Raw genomic sequence first — 22,016 nt, forward strand, 5'->3', positions numbered from 1 at the left:
CGCTCAGCGATGCTCGCTCGCTTGAACACGTGTAACGTGCGCGCAGGTTTGCACAGGACCGAGCGACCGCGGGCGAATGGCGCGAGTAACCGCTCGTCGCACTTGCACACTCGCTTATAGCCCGGCGACAAAACTATCGAAACTACACACTCGCTTCCCGCTGATCGCCAACTCGTTTATAGTTTCTAGTTCTACTCGTTTCTCGTTCATCGTCGCCGGTCGGACCACTGCCTTAGACCACAGATTTATCGACACAAAACAATAGCACGATTCCTCTTGCACCGCCCTATGCTTCCGTCGTTAGCTAATGCAGCATTAAATTTAGTTTCTGAGAGGCATCAGTCATCACTCATTAAGGGATTTAATGATCATTAGTTAAATACAGATTAGACCTAATTTAATGAACGTCTCTGAGTGCGGCTGTAAATGACATAATGGACGTGATGCATCAATTTATGAATTTTCAACAGCTTTATCAGTAGGATTAGAACTACCTAGGCATAGATATATTTGCGATCATTCTATAGAACTGAACATAAATATGATTTTTTTCCATCTTTTTTTTATATTCAGGTACAAGTTTAGCCCTTGACTGCAGACTCACCTGGTAGTAAATGATAATGCAGTTTAAGATGAAAGCGGGCTAACCTGGAAGGGGTATGGCCATTGACTTATATATTACTTCGTAAGGACAGGGCGATTGAACAAGCAAAATGGCACCGACTCATTGGTCACCAATGCAACCTCAGTGACGTGTGGATTTCAAACGGGTCGTTCATTAGTATCTAAGAGGTGGCGCTGATTTATTTGGTTCCAAAACCGTGAAAAATTTTGTTCGCTTGGGCATATCTTGTCATTTATATCGATGGGTATGGTACACCCCTTTTGAATCAACGCGGGCATCTGTAACATTATGTGAAAGGGGCAAATGAAACACCAATAAAAAAAGCTAAATTGGAACCAACTATTGCGTATTTATTGACTCTTCGTCCAGAAAAAACATTATTACAATAAATAATTAATTAATAATAAATATTCAATAATTTAAAGTTAATTACATAATTAGATTTATTTATTTATTTAGTAAGCGTGTGAACGAAAACTTCAACTCAGTGGCGCCCTCGGGCTATTCTAAAACGAATATAAATTAACCGCCGACTAGGTAAGTGGCTATTGCTAACGATTATAGGCCCTTCGTACATTACGATACGATAAGATACGATACTCAGTCGCATGACTTGATCGCATCGCATGATTATGCTACTAAAAACAAACGATTCTTTTATTTCTTTAGCAAATTTAATATTGCACTCTGTTCCGTCGCCATTTTGCCGAGATTCGTAGGAGACACGATGCGCGGGCCACCGACACGGCAGCGCGGCGGGCTCATGGCTCATGAAGAAGAAGTAATATAGAAGAAGAAGAAGAAGTAAGGTATATACTATTATAGATTCATGGTAGACTAGTAACAGAAGTGTACGAATCACCATACGAAATTATGTGAGTCGTGAGATACTCCTCGGCGACTCATCTTCGAGACTCGCGTAGAATACTAGTTGTCTGTAAGTATCGTAATGTAGGAAGGGCCTTATACCCCGTCCGCTATTACCCCATTCAAATGTCAACATACACGGCTGACACCTGTCGCTAACTTCACTCACAAAAAATATAATAACGGTGGTAACATAACAAAGTTGTGAAGTTAGCAGGCGATGCGAAACCGCGCAGTTAGTATTTGAATATAGTAAGTTATTAGTATTACTTTCTATTTGACAGATTGGTTATAGTGATGTGCTTCGCATTAACGTTTTGATCAATATCGATATTGTGTGAATCGCTTCTCGAATCGATTTTAAATGAACTTTCCGTGTAGCGTCGCTCGTCGCAACATACTGATTTTATCGATACTTGTGAACCTTGCATTTGCTTGTTAAATCGATTTTCAATTACTTTCCGTGTGATATCGTTACCAGATGGTAGTTCTGGTAAGGATCTCCAATCCAATCTATCAGCCTGTATGCATCCACTGCTGGACATAGGCCTTTTCAGCACGCCACCACACAAGGTCCTCCGCCTTCCTCATCCATCCGCTTCTTGCCATCTTATTCTGGTCATCAGTCCAACACTGCATTTACCAGTACGTGATCTCCACTCTAGAATACATCTCCTCCATCGACCATCGGTTCTGCGACAGACAATATGACCTGCCCACTGCCACTTCAGCTTGCTAATCTTTTGAGCTATGTCAGTCACTTTTGTTCTTCTATGAATTTCCTCATTTTGATCTACTATCGAGATCAATACTAATATCATTTTTATTTGAAACTAGCTGCCCCGGCGAACTTCGTACCGCCGTAACAGTCGATACTTTTTCATGCATTTTTTTAAATTTTTCTCTCCGTAAGAACCATCCTCGTACGTCAAGGTATAATATAAAAAAAGAATTAGCGAAATCGGTTCAGCTGTTCTCGAGATTTGCGCTTAGCAACACATTCAGCGATTAATTTTTATAAATAGAGATTGAACATTTATTGAGTTAAATGGATGCAGCGAAAAACTTTTTGTTTAGTATCAAATAAAAGTTTGAGAGTTTTGGTACATGTCAAATAGGAAATAATACAAAGGATGGAGACTTGGCGCTTGGCAGCCGGCGCCTGGCGTGTTGTTGGTGAACTTGGCAACCAATTGGCGGGCAGTCGGACAACTTGGCGGCCAACCACGGCTGACTTAGCTAGTGTGACTATAATAGTTGGCAGTGGAGGTCTACAACTTGGCCAAGTGTATCACCAAGTTGGCTCAGTAGCAAAATAATGTGGCCAACACGGATAACTTTTGTAACCGGACTGTTTTATCGTTTTATTGTACGGACCGCACTAACTTTGATGTCAATATTTTTGAAGTTAATTATTGAAATTTAACGCGCTAATTCTGAAGTACAATTTCTTTAAGCGTGACATAAGAATAACTGAGTTCTTTTTCAGGACGTTACTTCCGTCCGTAATTAAAATGGTCGCCAAACAGAACAGGTGTTTTGGGGCCGTTATCTTTTATTTAGATGTTGTAAAATATCACATAGTAGCTAAATGCTCTATTTTATAGTTACTAAATACGAGTCATTTTCAAAACTACTAATTTCTAAAAAGTCATATTTTTAATTTAATCATAATATGCCACAACGTCAAAGAAGTTTCACTCCAACTGCACTTAAGGCCCAAAACACGGGTCTGCCCGCGAAATTCAAATTTAATGTAGTTTTTCACAATTTGTAAACTAATGCGACACCGTAGACTTATGGCATTCAAATTTCGCCACAAGCAATATCATCTTCACAGGTTTATATAAAAATCTTTACTTGAAAGTGGCCAGTTTAAGAAATTATTCAAAATAATGACTAATTTGTGAGTAACTCACGTCAAACTCATTATTTTGCCATACTGCCTACTTTGTCGTATTAGTTTACAAATTGCGAAAAAAAATTGCGAATTAAATTTGAATTTCGCGGGCAGACCGTGTCACCTTGAAGGTTACACGTACTCATGGGTTTTTAACACATTAGTGTGTAGCCACGTCAAAAGAATTAGTATTTAGCTATCATTCACAGTGTAAAACATAGTAGTCTATGGTAAAGACAAAGTTAGTGTGACCCATACACTAGGCTTTAATGACTAAGTACATCTAACACATAGAGTTGACTATCGAGTCTCAAAAACATCGAATTACCTAATCGCTAGTATGCGCACCTGAACTTTAACATTATTATAATTTGTAATTATAAACAACTAAGTAATCAATGATTTAAAATTGTACGCGCTTACTCTAATACTTATTTAGTTACCATGGTACACACATTTTAGCGCGGTAATACGACTTTCTATATAGTTCTGAGCTCAGCGTTTTTGGCCATAGAAATCCATATATCCACGATAGAGCGGCAGTATAATGTATTTTCTTCTGCGACCTAACTCTAATCTTATCTGTATCCAGGGCTTATACTTTCTTCTTCGTTCAAGAATATTGCCCGTATGTAACAAGGGTCTGCTATGCTTATATACCTATTCTCTTCTTCTTCTTCTTGCTGTTCTGAGTTTCTTTACCGCACTTAGACGTAAACGTTCGCTGTATGTGAGACCAGTGGTAAAACTCCGTGCTGGATCACTCCAGCCAGCCGAACTGACTCCAGGAACCAAGCAGACCACCCAGGTCATCGAGGACTTCAGTATTGCCGTTGAGTTTATAGGCGTCGCGTTGACGGCCGAATATACACCACTGCATTTAAACACTACAATTATTCCGGCATCTTGTCACTCTCCATGCATATACCTATCGTCAATCAAATCCTCATCAATAATGAAACCATTCCTTTCCCGGACACGTTCACGTTCTTGTTCATCGCATACTTTTGGTATCTAAACGAGTTGAGTACAATATTTTACTTAACATATTTTATTCGACAGCTACAAGCCTTTTCCTTAAACCACTGTACGCTACGCTCAGAACGATTAATTTAACTTTAAAAGTAACGGCATACAAAAGTCATCCGTACACCCTAAATCCTAAGCGTCTGATAGTTTGGCCAAGCAACACAAGTGTCAAATATTCGCCGCCAAGTTGTCGGCCAAAGGTGTTTATCCACGGTCCACCATCAGCTCGAAGTGCACGGAGCCGCGCCGCTCGTACCGGTCGTAGAAGATGTTCTTCGCCCACGCTTTGCACTCGATGTTGATGAGGACGCCCGCTGCAATGAGAACAATGGTTTAATTAGACTTCTTCTTTAATCATTGACTCCTAATGCTGTTTCAAGATTCTGACTAGATACAAGTATGCCGATGCAAAAGCTTTTAAAGCAATGCATGTATCATCAAGGCCAATCTTCAAAGGAAGAAGAAAAAAGGTGATTGACTGACTGATTGATCTATCAACGCACAGCTCAAACTACCTGATGGATCGGGCTGAAATTTGGCATACAGATAGCTATTATGACGTAGGCATCCCCTGAGAAAGGATTTTAAAAAATTCAGCCCCTAGGGAGGTGACAAAGGGTTTTGAAATTTATGTAGTCCGCGCGGACGAAGTCGTGAGCATAAGCTAGTTTCATATAACACCATTCGTCATCGTCTGTACCATCGCGTGAACTTTATCTTTTGGGCATAAACCTTGTGCTACAAGAACAAGTCCTCAGCTTCAGTCTGCCTCCCTCTTTATATCTATACTAGCTTATGCTCGCGACTTCGTTCGCGTGGACTACACAAACTTCAAACCCCTATTTCACCCACCAGGGGTTGAATTTTCAAAAATCCTTTCTTAGTGGATGCCTACGTCATAATTGCTATCTGCATGCCAAATTTCAGCCCGATCCGTCCAGTAGTTTGAGCTGTGCGTTGATAGATCAGTCAGTCAGTCAGTCAGTCAGTCATTCAGTCAGTCAGTCACGTTTTCCTTTTATATATATAGATAGAAGATAGATGTCTCTCTTTAAACTGCAATATCACCAGGTTATCTTCCCAAAGGATGCCTCTCAGTCGCCAAAAAACTTCTAGACTTTGCAATAAAGATTGCTGTTCTTGTCCTCAGAAAATCCTTATCTTGGTTAGTCTAGATCCTGATATCTCTCTCCCCTGTAGTTTCTAAGTGACGCTCTATCGGAAACTATATAGGAGTCAGAGATGTGAGTACACGAGCGCACTAGAGAACTACCTAGATAGAATTATCCTGCGTAGTTGTCTATTTTCCGTTGACATTGTCTACCGTGTAGCTGAAATTCGGTCAGGAGAACATATTAAAAAAACTTACTCCTTGGCTTCTCAAAGAGTACAGCCACGAGCGGACTGAGGTAGCCCTCCTTGTTAGTGAAGGGATAGTAGAACGCCGGGAACCCACGGCGAGGAATGTACTGCACGGGGCCGATGTTCTCCACGTCAGCTGGGTTTTCACCCTCGCAGGACACCCACACTGTGTTTGCTTCTTTCTTACCGGACTGTGGGTAAATTGGTTCTAGATGATCTAATATTTAACTTGTGTACTACAGAATCAAAATTAAAATGTCGACAACGGCACGGTTATACCTGAATGTTTTAGGAGGCGTCTAGAAATGGCATAACCTCAAACAACCTATTTGTAGACCTCAAAATATAAAAATGTTAATAAATTATTTGGTTGACAATCTTGGTGATTATGTTTAAGTAAGTAATAGCACCGTGTGGTTTCGATATTTTTTTCCTACATCTGACGCTGCAAAATGATTTCAGGTAGAATGTTGTATGAACTTTGCCATTGTTGTTTGCTAAAGAACAATGGCTAAATAAATAAATGAAATATGAAAGATTACCAATGAATTTTTACTAGCTTTTATTTATTGCCAATTTTGCGTTTAAATGGTTTTAGCATTACCAATTATTTTAGCTTTTACTTACCACCAACTTAATGTGCTGTTTCAGGTCCTCTGGCATATTGGTTGGTAAATCTTCTGTGTTATTGTATGGCTTGGGTACCCAGTTGAAGATCTGAAACGAAAAACATCCTGTTATTATTCTTCTCTATACTATAATCATATGGTTTGAGTCACCAGTCTCTTCGGAGGCGTGGGTTCGTATCCCACCGCTGCCACCATGTTGTGTTAATGAAAGCGTATCGGATGACAACTAACTCTATATTGTTGAATACCCACAACAAATATTCTTCTTCTTCTTATTTTGCTTTGATGGAAATATTAACAAAATATGTTTCCATCTAATTCAAAATTTTCCGGAATTTCTTGGGTGATTTTTTTGCCGTAAGGCCCGCATTTTAAACTGGTCAAATACACTTCTACTAAATAAACAGACATAATAACTAGTTTTATAAAGACTTGGTGATCATCATCAAGCCCGCTGTACTGACGACATGAAGGAAGTGGCAGTATATAAGTTGGAACCCTCGTAGCTTTAGTTTTAAGTTTGCGTAATTATCACCACTATATCTTAGAAATCCAACATCTGACCATCAAAAAGCGTTATTAATTACCTATTTTGAATAAATCATTTGACTTTGACTTTATAATATGTGGAGGTAGGATAAATGAAGATGGTCAAGGCACGTGAGTGGTGACATGCTCTTTGGGAACCTTATGTCGAGCAGTAAACGCAAACAGGCTGATTGATTAGTACTTTATCATCATACTTCTGCTATCTACCCTATTCAGTTTGTCACACACTTGCTTCTCTCCTCAACTTACTGAGGACTTCGGTACCTATCATGCTACCTGCTACCTACCTTGTTCAGTTTGAGGAACACACACGGCCCAGCCTCTTCGTAGTTGTACTGGTTGGCGGGGGTACACGGATGGAACTCGTCGATGGGCACGTCACACACTTGCTTTTCTCCTAAATTAGCTGAAGTCGTGGAACAGGGCACTCTGTTCTCTGCTCCGGGGGCTTCTCCACTGCCACTGCCCTTCTTTTGGTATTCTAAAACAGGTTAAAAGGATCAGTAAGTCATCATTTCTTAAAAGCTAGTCCTAGGGGTTGAAATACTCTTTAGCAATTATTATTGACTAGCTTATGCCCGCGACTTCGTTTGCGTGGACTACCCAAACTTCAAACCCCTGTTTTACTCCCATAGTGATAAAATTTTCAAAAACCCAAACGAACGTTTGCTTTATAATAGCTATCTGCACACCAAATTTCAGCCCGATCTATCCAGTAGTTTGAGCCGTGTGTTTATAGATCTGTCAGCTACATGAACTTAATTCACATTAATTATATTAAAAAGTTAAAAAAGCAGAGGCTATGCTTGTGCATGAGGAGCAACAAGGAGTAAATCAAGAAAAAAGTGATAAAAATAATATACGTATACTTACGTGCTAAAAATTCATCGATGACTGTGGCCCACTTGAGCACGGAGCCTTTGTCGTTGGCCCTGTAGTAAATGAGGGTACTCTCCACTTTGTCGGAGTCCGGCATCGGTCGGAATCCAAGACCTGTACACATCCAAGCCAAATCTTAACGCAGTTAATATTATCGATGGCGCTGATTGACGATATACGTACCTATTCTATACAAAATGGAATATAATATTATTTAATCCGCAAACCATTATTGGCAAATAGTAATTAAATATTCTTGCTCGAAATCGAATCAAAAATCAAATCCTCTAGGAAAGCATGCTTCAATCATCATGCTTTCCAAGGCATGATTGTCGTTAAGCGCAAGCCTAATTTGTAATTTAAAAAAATACAATTTATACAATACGAAGTATTGAAATCAAACCGGTTTATAACGCGTGTCTAACTCCTCACGCGCCATTTTTAACTTTTTGTGTCAAATTAATGTTAAAAGTACGATTTTAGTGCTTTTTTAAAGGGTGAACCGTACTTTTCATATGACAGTTGACCCATAGAGTTAAAATGGCGCGTGAGGGGTCATTTTTCACGGACTATACATATAAGTACCAACATATAACTTGTATCGATAAAATCAAATTACTATGATGTTTGAACATCACTAAACCTATTTGATAAATCTGTCAAATGCAAAAATATAATTGGATCGAATCGAGTATATTATTAAAGTACGTTAATTTTGATAGCTTTATGTTTCATAGAACACGATTTTTAGGCTTCTGAACCAGTGGTGGTCTAGGTAATTGGAATCCAGCATCTGGTAGAAGATTGTCAGCATCGTGGCGAAGAACCCCACCAGGATCAGGTAGAAGATCAGGTAGAACAATAGGATCCTAACCTGGATTACTGCCGATGATGGACGCGTCCAGCTGCCACTTGGGCATCTTGGAGTCCAGCGTCTGGTAGAAGATCGTCAGCATCGCGGCGAAGAACCCCACCAGGATCAGGTAGAAGATCAGGTAGAACAATAGGATCTTGGCTGTGGACAAACAAATTGTGGTTTAGAACTAGTTGCATATCAGGTGGTTAAATTAAGGTTACCGTGTAACAGTGTGACTCGTTGGGAATCCATCGAAAAAAATCCCATCGCGTCACACCCGAGCTACAGTGTGACTCGTTGGGAATTACAATTAAGAAAAAATTGCAACTAGCAACAGTGTGACTCGATGGGAAAAAACAATGTGTTCGCACTTCCCAACGTGTCACAGTGTGACACGATTGGGTGATGATGATAGACAAATTATAAATCAATGAATTCATTAATTCTTTACCTGCTTTGTACGGGTCTCCTCTCAGAATGAGAAGGAGTCAGGCCACAGGCGGTTTCTCATTTGACTCATGAACAGTGGCTTGCTGTTCGCTGTTTGTCACAAGCTCAGAATACAGAACAATTTAGTTTATTCTGTATTCTGAGGTCACAAGCGTCTGACGCAGGCTTAAGGATTAATAGATACATTGAACAATTATGTACTAACGTACTAGATACAAGTTAATTGTAAGCGGATATCCTGAGCAATTAATCGATCGAGCGTTGACCCGCTAGCGCTACTGTCTCTATCAAAACAAAAATATAAGTTTCTACTTTATTTTGGAGTAAACTGTAGATTACATAACAATGACTTCGCATGTTTCTAGTGATGACCTAATATGAATCCGAGACATGGTCGCTAACTATAGGCCTCATAAGAAAGGAGATAGCCATGCTTGGACTGAGATCTATAGCGCTTTGACTTTGCTCAGACTTAAGATTGAGTTAAAACGAGACAGATTTATGTGAGAGATATAGCTCTGTCTCGTTTTAACTCTGACCTAAGTCTAAGCAAAGTCAGAGTGCGCTCTATAGATCTCACCCTAAGAGTTTCTCTAGGTCATCAAATTAAACATGAGAAGATCCGTAGGTGAACCAGTGTTACAGACAGGGCCCTCTTTCCCACTGGGCACTCTAGGCACGTGCCCAGGGCCCACGATCGATAGAGGCCCACTAATCCTTGCACTATAGGTACTATAACCGATCGACCGATATTTTATTACCGAAAAACATATTTATTTCGATAAAATCAAAGGTCAAAAAGGCCCACTCAAACAGAGTACCATAGAGATAGTTAACTAGTCACGACTGACTTATATCCGACACTCGCCGACTAGGACTGCTTGATTATTATCTACCTTCTTTGCCTATTCAAAGAAAATAGTACCTACTGTCAAGATTATGGGGGCCCTATTATTCTAATGTGCCCAAGGGCATCCAATAGGTTAAAGACGGCCCTGGTTACAGACATAGCTCAACGTGTTTCGAAGCTGAAGTGGTAGCCTGGTAGGTAATAGAGCACAAAGCTCGAAAAAGCGATAGACATTATACCGTATATAACACTTGCTTAAGCTCGCGACTTCGTCAGCGTGGACTACACAAATTTCAAACCCCTATTTCACACCCTTAGGGGTTGAATTTTCAAAAATCCTTTCTTAGCGGATGCCTAAGTCATAATAGCCTATCTGCATGCCAAATTTCAGCCCAATCCGTCCAGTAGTTTCAGCTGTGCATTTATAGATAAGTCAGTCAGTCAGTCTTTTTTTCCTTTTATATATTTTGATAACACAACTACTCTATACAAATAATTACGTATTATAGCTAAAAATAGAGCTGATCATTCTGCGTTTGCTGAAACCGAGTAAGTAGGATAAAGAACTACCTACTTCAAGCTTCTATGTAGGTAATGCTATTAGAGGCATAACTCGAAGAAAATAATATTGTGATTATATCGTGTAAACGTATGACCGGAAGGCATAAAAAAGATAGATAGATTTAATCTTTAACATACATAGGTAGAAAACAATCTAGGTCAGTTGAATCATGTTACAATATATAGTATAAGAGCAAGGGCCTCCTCTCAGAGTGCGGATTGGCAGACTTCACACACCTTTGAGAACATTATGGAGAACTCTCAGGCATGCAGGTTTCCTCACGATGTTTTCCTTCACCGTTAAAGCAATTAGTGATATTTAATTATTTAAAAAGCACATAACTCCGAAAAGTTAGAGGTGCGTGCCCGGGATCGAATCTCCGACCTCCGATTAGAAGGCGGACGTCCTAACGTTTATATTATACCAGCGACTTCGTCCGCGTGGATTTAGGTTTTTAAACATCCCATGGGAACTCTTTGATTTTCCAGAATAAAAGTAAAATGTGTTATTAGGTACTCTCTGTACTTTCAATTATTATCTCCATGCCAAAAATCAAGTCGATTAGTTGCTTAGTAAAGGTGTGAAGGAAGGACAAACAAACTCACTTTTACATAGGTACTAGTATTTATACATACATAATATACTAGTATACCAGTACTAGTATAGATATAAATTAAACTTCATGTGAATGAAGTCCCGTCAGAAAGCAAAACATTGAATGCTAAGCCCTAGATAAAAGATAGGTATTACCAAGGGCTTAAATGTTCAATCAACCCATGCTAATCCCTCAATAGACGTTCAATAAAACCAAGTGATCGCTGTTTGATATATTTTAACTTTCATTTTACTGAGAAGTTTTATTTTCCAACATGCAAAATTAAATGAATGGTTAAACTAGATACTTACTAGTTTAATAACAGTATCCAGTTTAACCATTTTGACCGTCTGTGCGGTTTACTTATAATCATCTGAATATTTCACCAATCACCACTATCAGTCCATCAATTCAACACCATCTATAATATAAAAATGAATCACTAAATGTGTTGGTAATCGCAAATCTCGAGAACAACTGAACCTTATTTATTATTTTCCTATAATTATTATTATTTATTGTATTCCTTGAAGTACGAGGATGGTTCTTACGGAGAGAAAAATTTTAAAAATTTAAATCGACTGTTGGCGGAACGAAGTTCGCCAGAGCAGCTAGTAATAATTAATAATATCTAATCTGGATCTTCAGTTTTCGCCTCCACTTATATACGAAGAATAAAATTAAATACCCTTCTCAATTTATCTCCTTTCAGAATAAGAAGTCTCTAGGCCAGAGTATTCCACGCAGGCAAAGGCGTCTCTAGCCCTTGTGGCGCCCGTGTGCAACCAGTACCCTGGCGCCCTCTAGTCTAGTAGGAGCAGGGTCGAAATGGAATACTAACAATTATATTTTCAAACGGAAATTCGGATGCAAATGGTGCAATTTTAAATGATGACGGCGTCGGCCATAACACGAGCGCAGGGTCTTTGAGAGCGCCGGCATCGACGCATCTTTGGAGGTGTCGCATTAGAGGGCGCTCGGCGCCCCCTTAGACCCGGCGCTAGGTAAAGACGCCTCTGCACGCAGGCCTTGATAGAATTCCTACCTACCTTTGAGAACATTATATGCTTGCTTAAAACGCACATCAACTCCGAAAAACTAGAGCTGCGTACCCGGTATTGCCACGTACTTATCTTTGAAAGGCGTATAAAAATTTTTAGGCGTAGAGAATATTTACAATGAGATGTGATTGCATTTAAGCAACCCCATATAGGTACCTAGTCAAAATTATAATAATTACGATTTATTTAAGCACCCCTGCAAAGACTATATAAATAGCATCCTTTGAGCAGTTTTCAGTAGCACTCTAATGGTTGACAGCGATAATAGGCCACTGGCCAGTTGACACACGCGCTCTAATTACACCGATACTAATTAAGGCGGACGAACTAGGCCGGCTATATCTGTTACATCCATTTATGGATTTTCAACAACCTCACCAGAAGGAGGATTCTTAGCTTTTGATATGAAATTTTCGAACTACATATGCCCTGCCCATTGCCACTTCAGCTTCGTAACCCGTTTAGCTTTGACGGTTACTCTAGTTCTCCTGCGGATCTCCTTATTTCTGATTGGATCACATATAGAAACTCCAAGCATAGCTATCTGCATCGCCCGCTGAGTGACTCTGAGATTTCAATTAGCTTTCTTATGAGGCCTATATGTTAGCGAACTCTGAGCTGTCTTCATCATGATCAACCCAACGCCGGCTTACAACCGAGTACGGCTCTCCTCTCAGAGTGAGAAAGGGTTTGGCCATTAGTCTACCACGCTGGCCAAGTGACTTCACATACCTTTGAGAACATTAAGGAGAAGGAGAATTTGCATGCAGGTTCGCTCACGATGTTTTCCTTCAATTTAATTATCTAACGCACATAACTCCGAAAAGTTAGAGTTGCGTGCCCGGGATCGAACCCCTGACCTCCGATTAGGAGGCGGACGTCCTAACCACTAGTGTATCACAGCTTTTTTGTATCTTATGAGAATTTATTTCTTAAATATGCTTATATCGTGTTACCTACCTATTATTTTATTCAAATGCGATTTCCAATTTCTATAAAAAATATCTGGACACAATAATCTAAAATGCCAAGTTATTTCGTTTGCCAAGATGTCATAGGTTAATCAGTTGGTATTCCCGCGTATAATCACGAGTATCTACCACGCAGTGCCGTGCAGGTCATAGAGGCATAATAAACTGATTATCCCAGTTGTAATAGCTCAATGCAAAAAAAAAAAAAGGTACTAAAAATTTGAAAAAAAAAACGAAAGTAAAAAAAAAAAAAAAGAATTTAAAAAAAAGTATATATACTATACAAAAAAAAAATTAAAAAGAAAAAAATTAAAAATAATAATAATAATAATAATAATAATTAAAAAAATATATTTAGAGGTAGGCTTATTTATTTATTTATTTTAATAGCTCAATGCATATTTTTCATTATGACCTGCCAGTAAATAGGTTCCTAGCTAACTAATGCTTACCCTGGCTTTAAACACTGTGCACGCCACTGCTACCAGGGCTACCACGCATGCGTGGAGGCGGCCTCATCGCGCATCCTCCGTGACCTGCACAATACCTGCATAAATCATGCATCGTGCCACAACGCGAAATGCATCGATTTGCTTGCGTCGTAAGAATAGATTCACCCTTATTATAAATGCTAAAGTGTGTTTGTTTGTTGGTTTATTGGTTTGTTGGTTCGTTGGTTTGTCCTTCAATCACGACACAACGGTGCAACGGATTGACTTGATTTTTTGCATGGGTACAGATATAGACCTGGAGAGTGACATAGGCTACTTTTTCAATTTCAATTTCAATTTTCATTTATTGCATTTCCATAAACTACATCATATTAAGTATGTACAAAGTATTATGGATACCCAGTATGGGTGTCGCAATTTGGTCCTTAGACCTTAGTAGTGAGACCGATATTATTATTTATTTTTATGTTCGTCGTTTAGGAAATCATTTACGGCATAGTAGTCCTTTTCTAATAAAAAGTTTTTTAATATTTTGTTGAATTTAGTTTCATTGGTTATGTTACGAATTTTATCCCGGAAAATCGAAGAGTTCCCAGGAGATTTTTAAAAAACCTAATTCCACGCGGACAAAGTCGCTGGCATCAGCTAGTGTTTACCACTTAGCGGCTTTTAGGTAGAACCATGCAGGTCTTCCAGATTCCAGCTCGTGTCATATTATGAAAGCTAGAGTTGGAGTTGGGGTGTATAGGAATTTCATTTCATTACAATGCCTCTGCCTTTCAGCTGCCTTACGGCGGCGCGGTTACGCACTCATCCGATCCGAGTCCGTGAAAATACGTTCCTTTTTAGGGTTCCGTACCTTAAAAGGGAAAACGGAACCCTTATAGGATCACTTTGTTGTATGTCTGTCTGTCTGTCAAGAAACATACAGGGTACTTCCCGTTGACCTAGAATCATGAAATTTGGGATCTTATAGCTGACATTTGGGAAAAAATCTGAAAACCGTGAATTTATGGTTACATCACACACAAAAATTAAATTGTGGTCATGAACTAATAATTAGTATTTTCAATTTTCTAAGTAAGATAACTATATCAAGTGGTATATATGAAAGGGCTTCACCTGTGCATTCTAAAACAGATTTTTATTTATTTTTATGCATCATAGTTTTTGAATTATCGTGCAAAATGTCAAAAAAATAGGACTGTAGTAAGGAATCCTCGATGCGCGAGCCTGACTCGCACTTGGCCGGTGTTTTTTAGTCAAACTTGTAAGAACTAACTTTTTATCCGGGAAATCAAACAGTTCCCGCGGGATTTAAAAAAACCTAAATCCACGCGAACGAAATCGCGAGCATCAGATAAAAAGATAGATATAAAGATGAATGTTTTTACAGTGTTAACATTAAATACCCCAAGGAGCATCGTATCACTTTATCAATTCACGATATTGGCCGTCGTTGTATAGAAGCAGCCGTTACTTTGCAGAAGTCCATGATAATATATACAACTAGATGATGTCCGCGACTTCGTCCGCGTGGATTTAGGTTTTTAAAAACCCCGCGGGAACTCTTTAATTTTCCGGGATAAAAAGTAGCCTATGTCCTTCCCCGGGGTATAAGCTAACTCTCTACCAAATTTCATCAAAATCGGTTGAACGGTTGGGTCGTGAAAAGCTACCAGACAGACAGACAGACAGACACACTTTTGCTTTTATAATATTAGTATGGACTAGCTTATGCTCGCGACTTCGTCCGCGTGGACTACACAAATTTCAAACCCCTATTTCACCCCCTTAGGAGTGGAATTTTCAAAAATCCTTTCTTAGCGGATGCCTACGTCGTAATAGCTATCTGCATGCCAAATTTCAGCCCGATCCGTCCAGTAGTTTGAGCTGTGCGTTTATAGATCAGTCAGTCAGTCAGTCAGTCAGTCAGTCAGTCAGTCAGTCAGTCAGTCAGTCACCTTTTCCTTTTATATATTAAGATGAACCAAAAGCTTAATTCGCTATAATCCGCTGAAACAGGTCGAATCTGTATGCTGCAACATGCAGCATGCGAAATGCACCGCCCGCCCTCCCACTGCTAAACATGCAGGAAGAATCCACCAGGCAAGCAATACGCACCACCGCCACACAAATCCCAAACGCACGTTTCGCCCCGACACCGGAGCATCCTCAGGAGATGTAGACCTTACAATGCACAATTGCAAAGTGACAAGTCGCATGCTGCATGTTGCACAATACAGATTCGACCTGTTTCAGCGTATTATATGCAAATTAACCGAGCAACCTCCTTCGTGTTTTCTTCAATCTACGCGATATTGGCGAAGTAAATTGTGCCGTGGTGGCACTACCAAAAGCCACTAAGCAAGAAACAACAACAACAATATATGCAAATTAAGCTTTTGGTTCATTGTATATTGGCAGTTGTCTCGGCACGTCGCGTGGAGGCGCCAGTGTCCTTGGATCGATCTGTCGAAGGACGAGGCGCGCGCAGCCGGCACGGCGCCTCGCCGCCTCGCGTACTGTTGCCCCATATCCCTGAGCCTGACACAGGTTGTCAACATGTCTTTTAAATACTTCAACCGAATGACAAATTTAGAACCCCTATTTTACCCCCCTAGGGGTTGAATTTTCAAAAATCCCTTCTTAGCGGATGTCTACGTTATAATAGCTATCTGCATGCCAAATTTCAGCCCGATCCGTCCAGTAGTTAGAGCTGTACGTTGATAGATCAGTCAGTCAGTCAGTCAGTTCACCAGTCTCACATCATTGTAAAAATAAATAAGTAAGTATTACTTATTTATTTTTACAATGATTAAAATATATTTTAAAAGCGGCATAAAAACCAAAGAGTATCAGCCCTAGCTTTCATTAATGTTTAATTGTAACAAATCAATCTATAGTAGTAGCGACAAATTGTGTACACGTATTGTTTAGCTAGGTACGTACGTACTAATACGCGTGCAAACCTTTGTTTAGATGCTACTGTTACGTACTACACTAATAGGTCAATAGATTTTGTGTCAGTTTAACGGGATGAGTTTCAAATGGCTTTAATACATAATTAATTAAAGTGCATCAATCGGTAGGCTAGTATTTGCTAACATCTCTTCCCTTCCTTCCCCCTCCCTTCGGCAGTGTTCCTACTAGATCGAAAATGGCTTGAGCCCATTTTCTTTGGAGAATGGGCTCAAGCCATTAGCTATAGCCATATATTCTGTCTGACTCGTAGACGTAGCTTTAGTTTTAAGTTTGCGTAATAATTATCACCACTATATCTTACAAATCCAACATCTGACCATCAAAAAATTTTTACAAAAAAAATAAAAACCGACTTCGTTACACAAACACTAAAAATTGAAAAATAATTTAATTTATTACCGATTATATTATGTATACAAGAGTTAATATAGTTCCATAATAATACTTTTTGCCGGTGCCAATTAGCTTTAGCTGAGCGAATCGTCTAGACTTCATATTTTTATGGGACTCCACAATGGCACCTCATTGGCACCGACCCCAAAAAATATTATTATGGAACTATATTAACTCTTGTATACATAATATAATCGGTAATAAATTAAATTATTTTTAAATTTTTAGTGTTTGTGTAACGAAGTCGGTTTTTATTTTTTTTGTAAAAAAAATTTATTTCACAATTTTTAGTGGCCCAATGGAATTATGCTATGACTGGTTAAAAATCTACTGTTTACTAAGCTATTACACTGATCGCGAGCAATTTACTCTTATCCGTTGAGGAGTTCCAGTATCTATCTTCGAAGATGTTCATCAGATCTTCACCAAATTGAAATGGGACCAACTTTGAAGTATACCCTTTCAAACAAAAAAAGAATTTTCAAAATCGGTCCAGGCGTTTTCGAGTAATCGGGGAACATACATAAAAAATAAAAAAAATAAAAAAATAAAAAAATAAAAAAATCCTCCTCCTCCTTTTTTTGAAGTCGGTTAAAAAGAGCTGAGATTATTACCTACTAGCTGATGCCCGCAACTCCGTTCGCGTGGATTTAGGTTTTTAAAAATCCCGTAGGAACTCTTTGATTTTCCGGGATAAAAAGTAGCCTATGTCACTCTCCAGGTCTTTAACTATACCCATGCAAAAAATCACGTCAATCTGTTGCTCCGTTGCGACGTGATTGAAGCACAAACCAACAAACCAATAAACCAACAAACGAACAAACCAACAAACAAACACACTTTCGCATTTATAATAAGGGTACTGATTTTGAATAAATCATAAACAAAAAAACTCCGATAAAAGCTGATCACCTTGCAGCGGTGATCATGACTCTGAAGCTTCACCAAAAGTGGTGAATCTTCGCCTATAGGTCTCCTAGCTCCACAATCGACGGCGTCTAATGCTGCTAGTTGTTACTTTGACCTCACATCGGTTGGCAGACCCTACACTAGACAGACGATATCAAACGAGTTTAGTGGGAGGCTTCGGGCGTGGCTAGTTACCACCCTACCGGCAAAGCCGTGCCGCCAAGCGATTCCGGTACGATGCCTTGTAGAAACCAAAGGGCATGGGTTTATTAAAAACTACCATACCCCTTCCAGGTTAGCCCGCTTCCATCTTAGACTGCATCATCGTCACTTACCACCAGGTGAGATTGCAGTCAAGGGCTAACTTGTCTCTGAATAAAAAAAAGAGTCGCAAGGAGCCGCTGCACCTATCCAGGCGGAGATTGCGGCGTGTGGAAGTCCTTAGACTTACAAGAGACCTATGTCCAACAGTAAGCGCTGACGACAAAGACGATATGGTGTCCATTCCATCAGCCTGTATGCGTTCACTGCTGAACTTAGGTCTTTCCAAAAGCACGTCACCAAACATGTTCTTCCTACTTCCTGATTTACCCACTTCTCGCCACCTTCTTCAGGTCATCGGAACAGCTGGTTGGAGGTTATTCTACCTTCCAATTATCGGTGCGTGGTTTCCACTCCAAAACCCGTCTGCCCCATCAGCCGTCGGTTCTGCGACAGACATGACCTGCCCATGGCCACTTTTTTTTTTTAAATATTAGCCAAGCATGATGGTTAATATTACCCTTTCCCCTCCAACTAAGCGTAAAGCTTGTGCTAGGAGTAAATACGACAATAGTAGGTACAACGGGTGGGGTTTGAACCGGCAACCTTTCGGATTTCAGTCCGCTCCTTTAATCGTTGAGCTATTGAGGCTCGTTGGTTGTGCCACGATGCGATCTAACGTGCCCTAATTTCTCTTTGAAAAAACAAGAGACCTTTGACCTACAATGGAACAGTAAGAAACAGACTGATACTTCCTATTGTCACGAAAAGACAATAATTTATTTCCGTTCCGCACGCAAGATGTCGCATAATTAATATAATCTTTGACCACAATAATGCTATTTGGACACTGAAATGGACTTATATAAGTAGGTACGCTGGAAGAGGGTGCCACACAAAATAACAGTTGTATTTGAGTCTTCTAAAGTTTCTAAAGTAAAATTTTGCACACATAAGTACAAAGTCTGTACATAAGCCTTCAAATGGATTGTGTCCTAGTATGATTTACATTAATAAATAACTATTATAAATTCAAAAATATCTTTTATTTAAACTACCAATACCATCTAGATTCGAAGCGCCCCACCTAGCATATCTAGCTACCGGGAATTAAAATAATTGATGCTTTGTGTCAAATGGTCTTCGTGTTGATACAATGTTGACAGATATCTCATCACTAACATTTAGTTCAGAGTACGCTCACATGACGCTCACTACTACTATCAGCGCCGAAATGGCGAAAATCGAGTTGCTTCAAAAACAGGTTGGCAAACGCAGTTCTAGCGTAGGTAATTATATTAGTAGAGGTCAGTGTATTTGGAGTACCTATCAATAAGTGATGATAGACGAGAATAATATGAAGTAATAAGCACCTATCCGCTAAATCGACAAAGGACATTACATAAAGAAAATATTTCATAACATGAAAAATGTTGAAAGAATTTTTCAGCTTTATAATTTTATTGAAATGTTTTACCTACACTGAAGAAAATTCCAAAATTCCCTTTTTTGCCGTGCTCTAACTAGAGGGCTGCGGTTCTGTTGACTTCCGGTTCCGCAATTTTGGAAATGTATTAATTTTTCAGGTTACCTACCCCTAATTTACAAATCTTTGTGCCTCATTGCCCAAGTTTTCAGGGCAAATAACTTCGAAAGAACGTTACAATCTGAAAAAATATTCAAATACGAAACATTTAGTATACTATACACTCAAGAAGATTTTCAGATGCAAAGAAAATCTTCCACGTGGTTTCAGTCATCGATTTTCCCTCCAAAATTATCTTACCTCTTTTTCAGTCTCTGAAACTGATTTAAGCGTATTGAGACAAAAGATTTTACAACGCCTTATAATGAAAGGGATTTTCACATTATCAGAGATTTTCCGTCCTGATTTCGCACGCATGAAATTTGGATTAAATTGGATCTTCTACTGAACCGATTTTGATCATACTTCGTACTATCAAAAATCGGACTTTTTGCCTTCAAGATGCGATAGTTTCATGCCAATCGGTTTATAAATATAGAAGCGTATGATTATACTCACTCACGTTTAGGATCATAAATCGATAAAAAGATACACGTAATTAAAATTTTATAATTAATGTAATGATGAGAGAGGAATAATTTGATACGGATTTTGGCGTCGGTCTTGCGGCCGTCCAGAGTTCTGAGTTCAGAGTTCTGAGTAAGCACGGTAATGGTATGGCATATCTACAGGATTGCGGGTAAAATTGACCGTGACGGTCAATGAACTCTGACATAATGATTTATTCGTCTTTGATTGGACAGTAGGTCCGGTTGGTGGAACGCAGAACTCTGAACTCAAGACCGCTAGCAGTAAAATCAAAGCCAAAGGATATCACTGACTTTTTTTTGACTTACCCCAACTGGATCCCGTGCGGCCGAGGAACTGCCCCGTCTCGGAGTTCCACACGAAGACCCTGAGGCCCTCCCATTTGCCCAGCACCGGTGGAGGGGCATAGTACTGTTCAGCAACTTTGCTCTTGTCTGCCATGGTCGAACGCCTCGCCGGACTGCGGTGCGGGATCGATTGCCGAGGCTCGCCCTGACGCCCCGCCCCGCGCACCGCACACCCCCTGCAACCCCCATTCGCCCCTTACGTAATCGTTACGTAAGGCGGCGCGCGCATCTTCCGAGTTCGGATTCGGACCTACATACTGCCGCTTGCTAAATAAAAAGCAGCTAAATGCAAAAACCTCGTTTTGAGATAAGCAAGCCAAAAAATGTTAAAAGGGAAACTTTTTTTTTTTTAAATTTATTTAGCGCTTGGCTGCAATACCTGGGTGGCAAGTGATGATGCAGCCTAAGATGGAGCGCGCTTGCCTAGAAGATGCCTATTCACTCTTGTCTTGGAGGTACCCATATTACAATTCGGTGGGAAAACTGATGCTGAAAGGGTGTTCCAAATCTTGGCGGTTCGAATTAGAAATGTGGAGGCAAATCGCTTCGTACGTATCCGTGTAATTTCGACTAGTACGGGTGCAGACCTTGGCGATGCCTTGCGGTACGATAGTAGAAAGGTGAAGGAGGAACCAGGTTGAAAAGTTCTTCGGCACACTCTCCGAAATATATCCTGTTAAATACCGATAAGTAGAAAAGCAACTTTGCGCCCATGTTCCAAACTTTGTGAAGTGAGAAAAAGAAAATTGGAAAATAAACAGCTCGTTCAAACGACAGGTTTCAGGTTTTATAAATTTGGCCAAAAAATGTTTAGGATGAAAAAGTTCAGATCGACAATAAAATTCCACTAGCTGCTCCCCGCGACTTCTTTCGCGTGGATTTGACAAACCAACGAAACAGTTTCTATGGGTAGTGAGTGGTACCTATATTACAGTATCATCATATCATGTCTGGCACTCTAACGTGTAGGAAACTTACGAAAGGAAAACAAATTCTACTAAGTAGAGCGAGAGTAGAGTTGACTGACGAACAAATTGGCGCCTCTCTTCTTACCACCAAACCGAATCGATAAATCACTCAATACGCAGGTTTCAGAACCATATAAAGCTCATTTTTTTCATGACACCATCTTTTTGAATGCCCTGAAAACACATAACTTTATCTCAAAAACTACGAACGATAGAAATACAGGCCGATAGAGAATTTTATAGAGTCGAAATCTTAAAATATCTGTTTTTTTTCTTTTAATAGAGATAGCGAGCAAACGAGCAGGCGGGTCACCTGATGTTAAGTGGTTACCGCCGCCTATGAATATTTGCAGCACCAGAGGAACCGCCGATGCGTTGCCGGCCTTTTAGGAATTTGTTGGTCCCTTGAATAACCCCATGTTGTAATCTAGTGGGAACACCG

The 22,016-nt window shown here is 39.7% G+C and overlaps 2 protein-coding genes across 2 annotated transcripts in view; one reads left to right on the forward strand and one right to left on the reverse strand.

The window, feature by feature from the left end:
• Positions 1-22,016, forward strand: part of EMC5 (ER membrane protein complex subunit 5) — a 216,113-nt gene that overhangs the window by 112,511 nt on the left and 81,586 nt on the right. The gene's annotated exons all lie outside the window — the stretch shown is intronic.
• nrv3 (nervana 3) lies at positions 943-20,752 on the reverse strand. Its single transcript, XM_034971273.2, has 7 exons — positions 20,568-20,752; positions 8,715-8,855; positions 7,835-7,954; positions 7,249-7,442; positions 6,411-6,500; positions 5,791-5,974; positions 943-4,735 (listed from the first exon to the last, which is right to left on the reverse strand). Exons 1-7 carry the CDS (start codon positions 20,698-20,700, stop codon positions 4,626-4,628), a joined length of 972 nt encoding a protein of 323 aa, XP_034827164.1. The 5' UTR covers positions 20,701-20,752; the 3' UTR covers positions 943-4,625.

Source organism: Maniola hyperantus, chromosome 1 (assembly GCF_902806685.2).
Source record: "Maniola hyperantus chromosome 1, iAphHyp1.2, whole genome shotgun sequence".
Classification (NCBI taxonomy): Eukaryota; Metazoa; Arthropoda; class Insecta; order Lepidoptera; family Nymphalidae; genus Maniola; species Maniola hyperantus.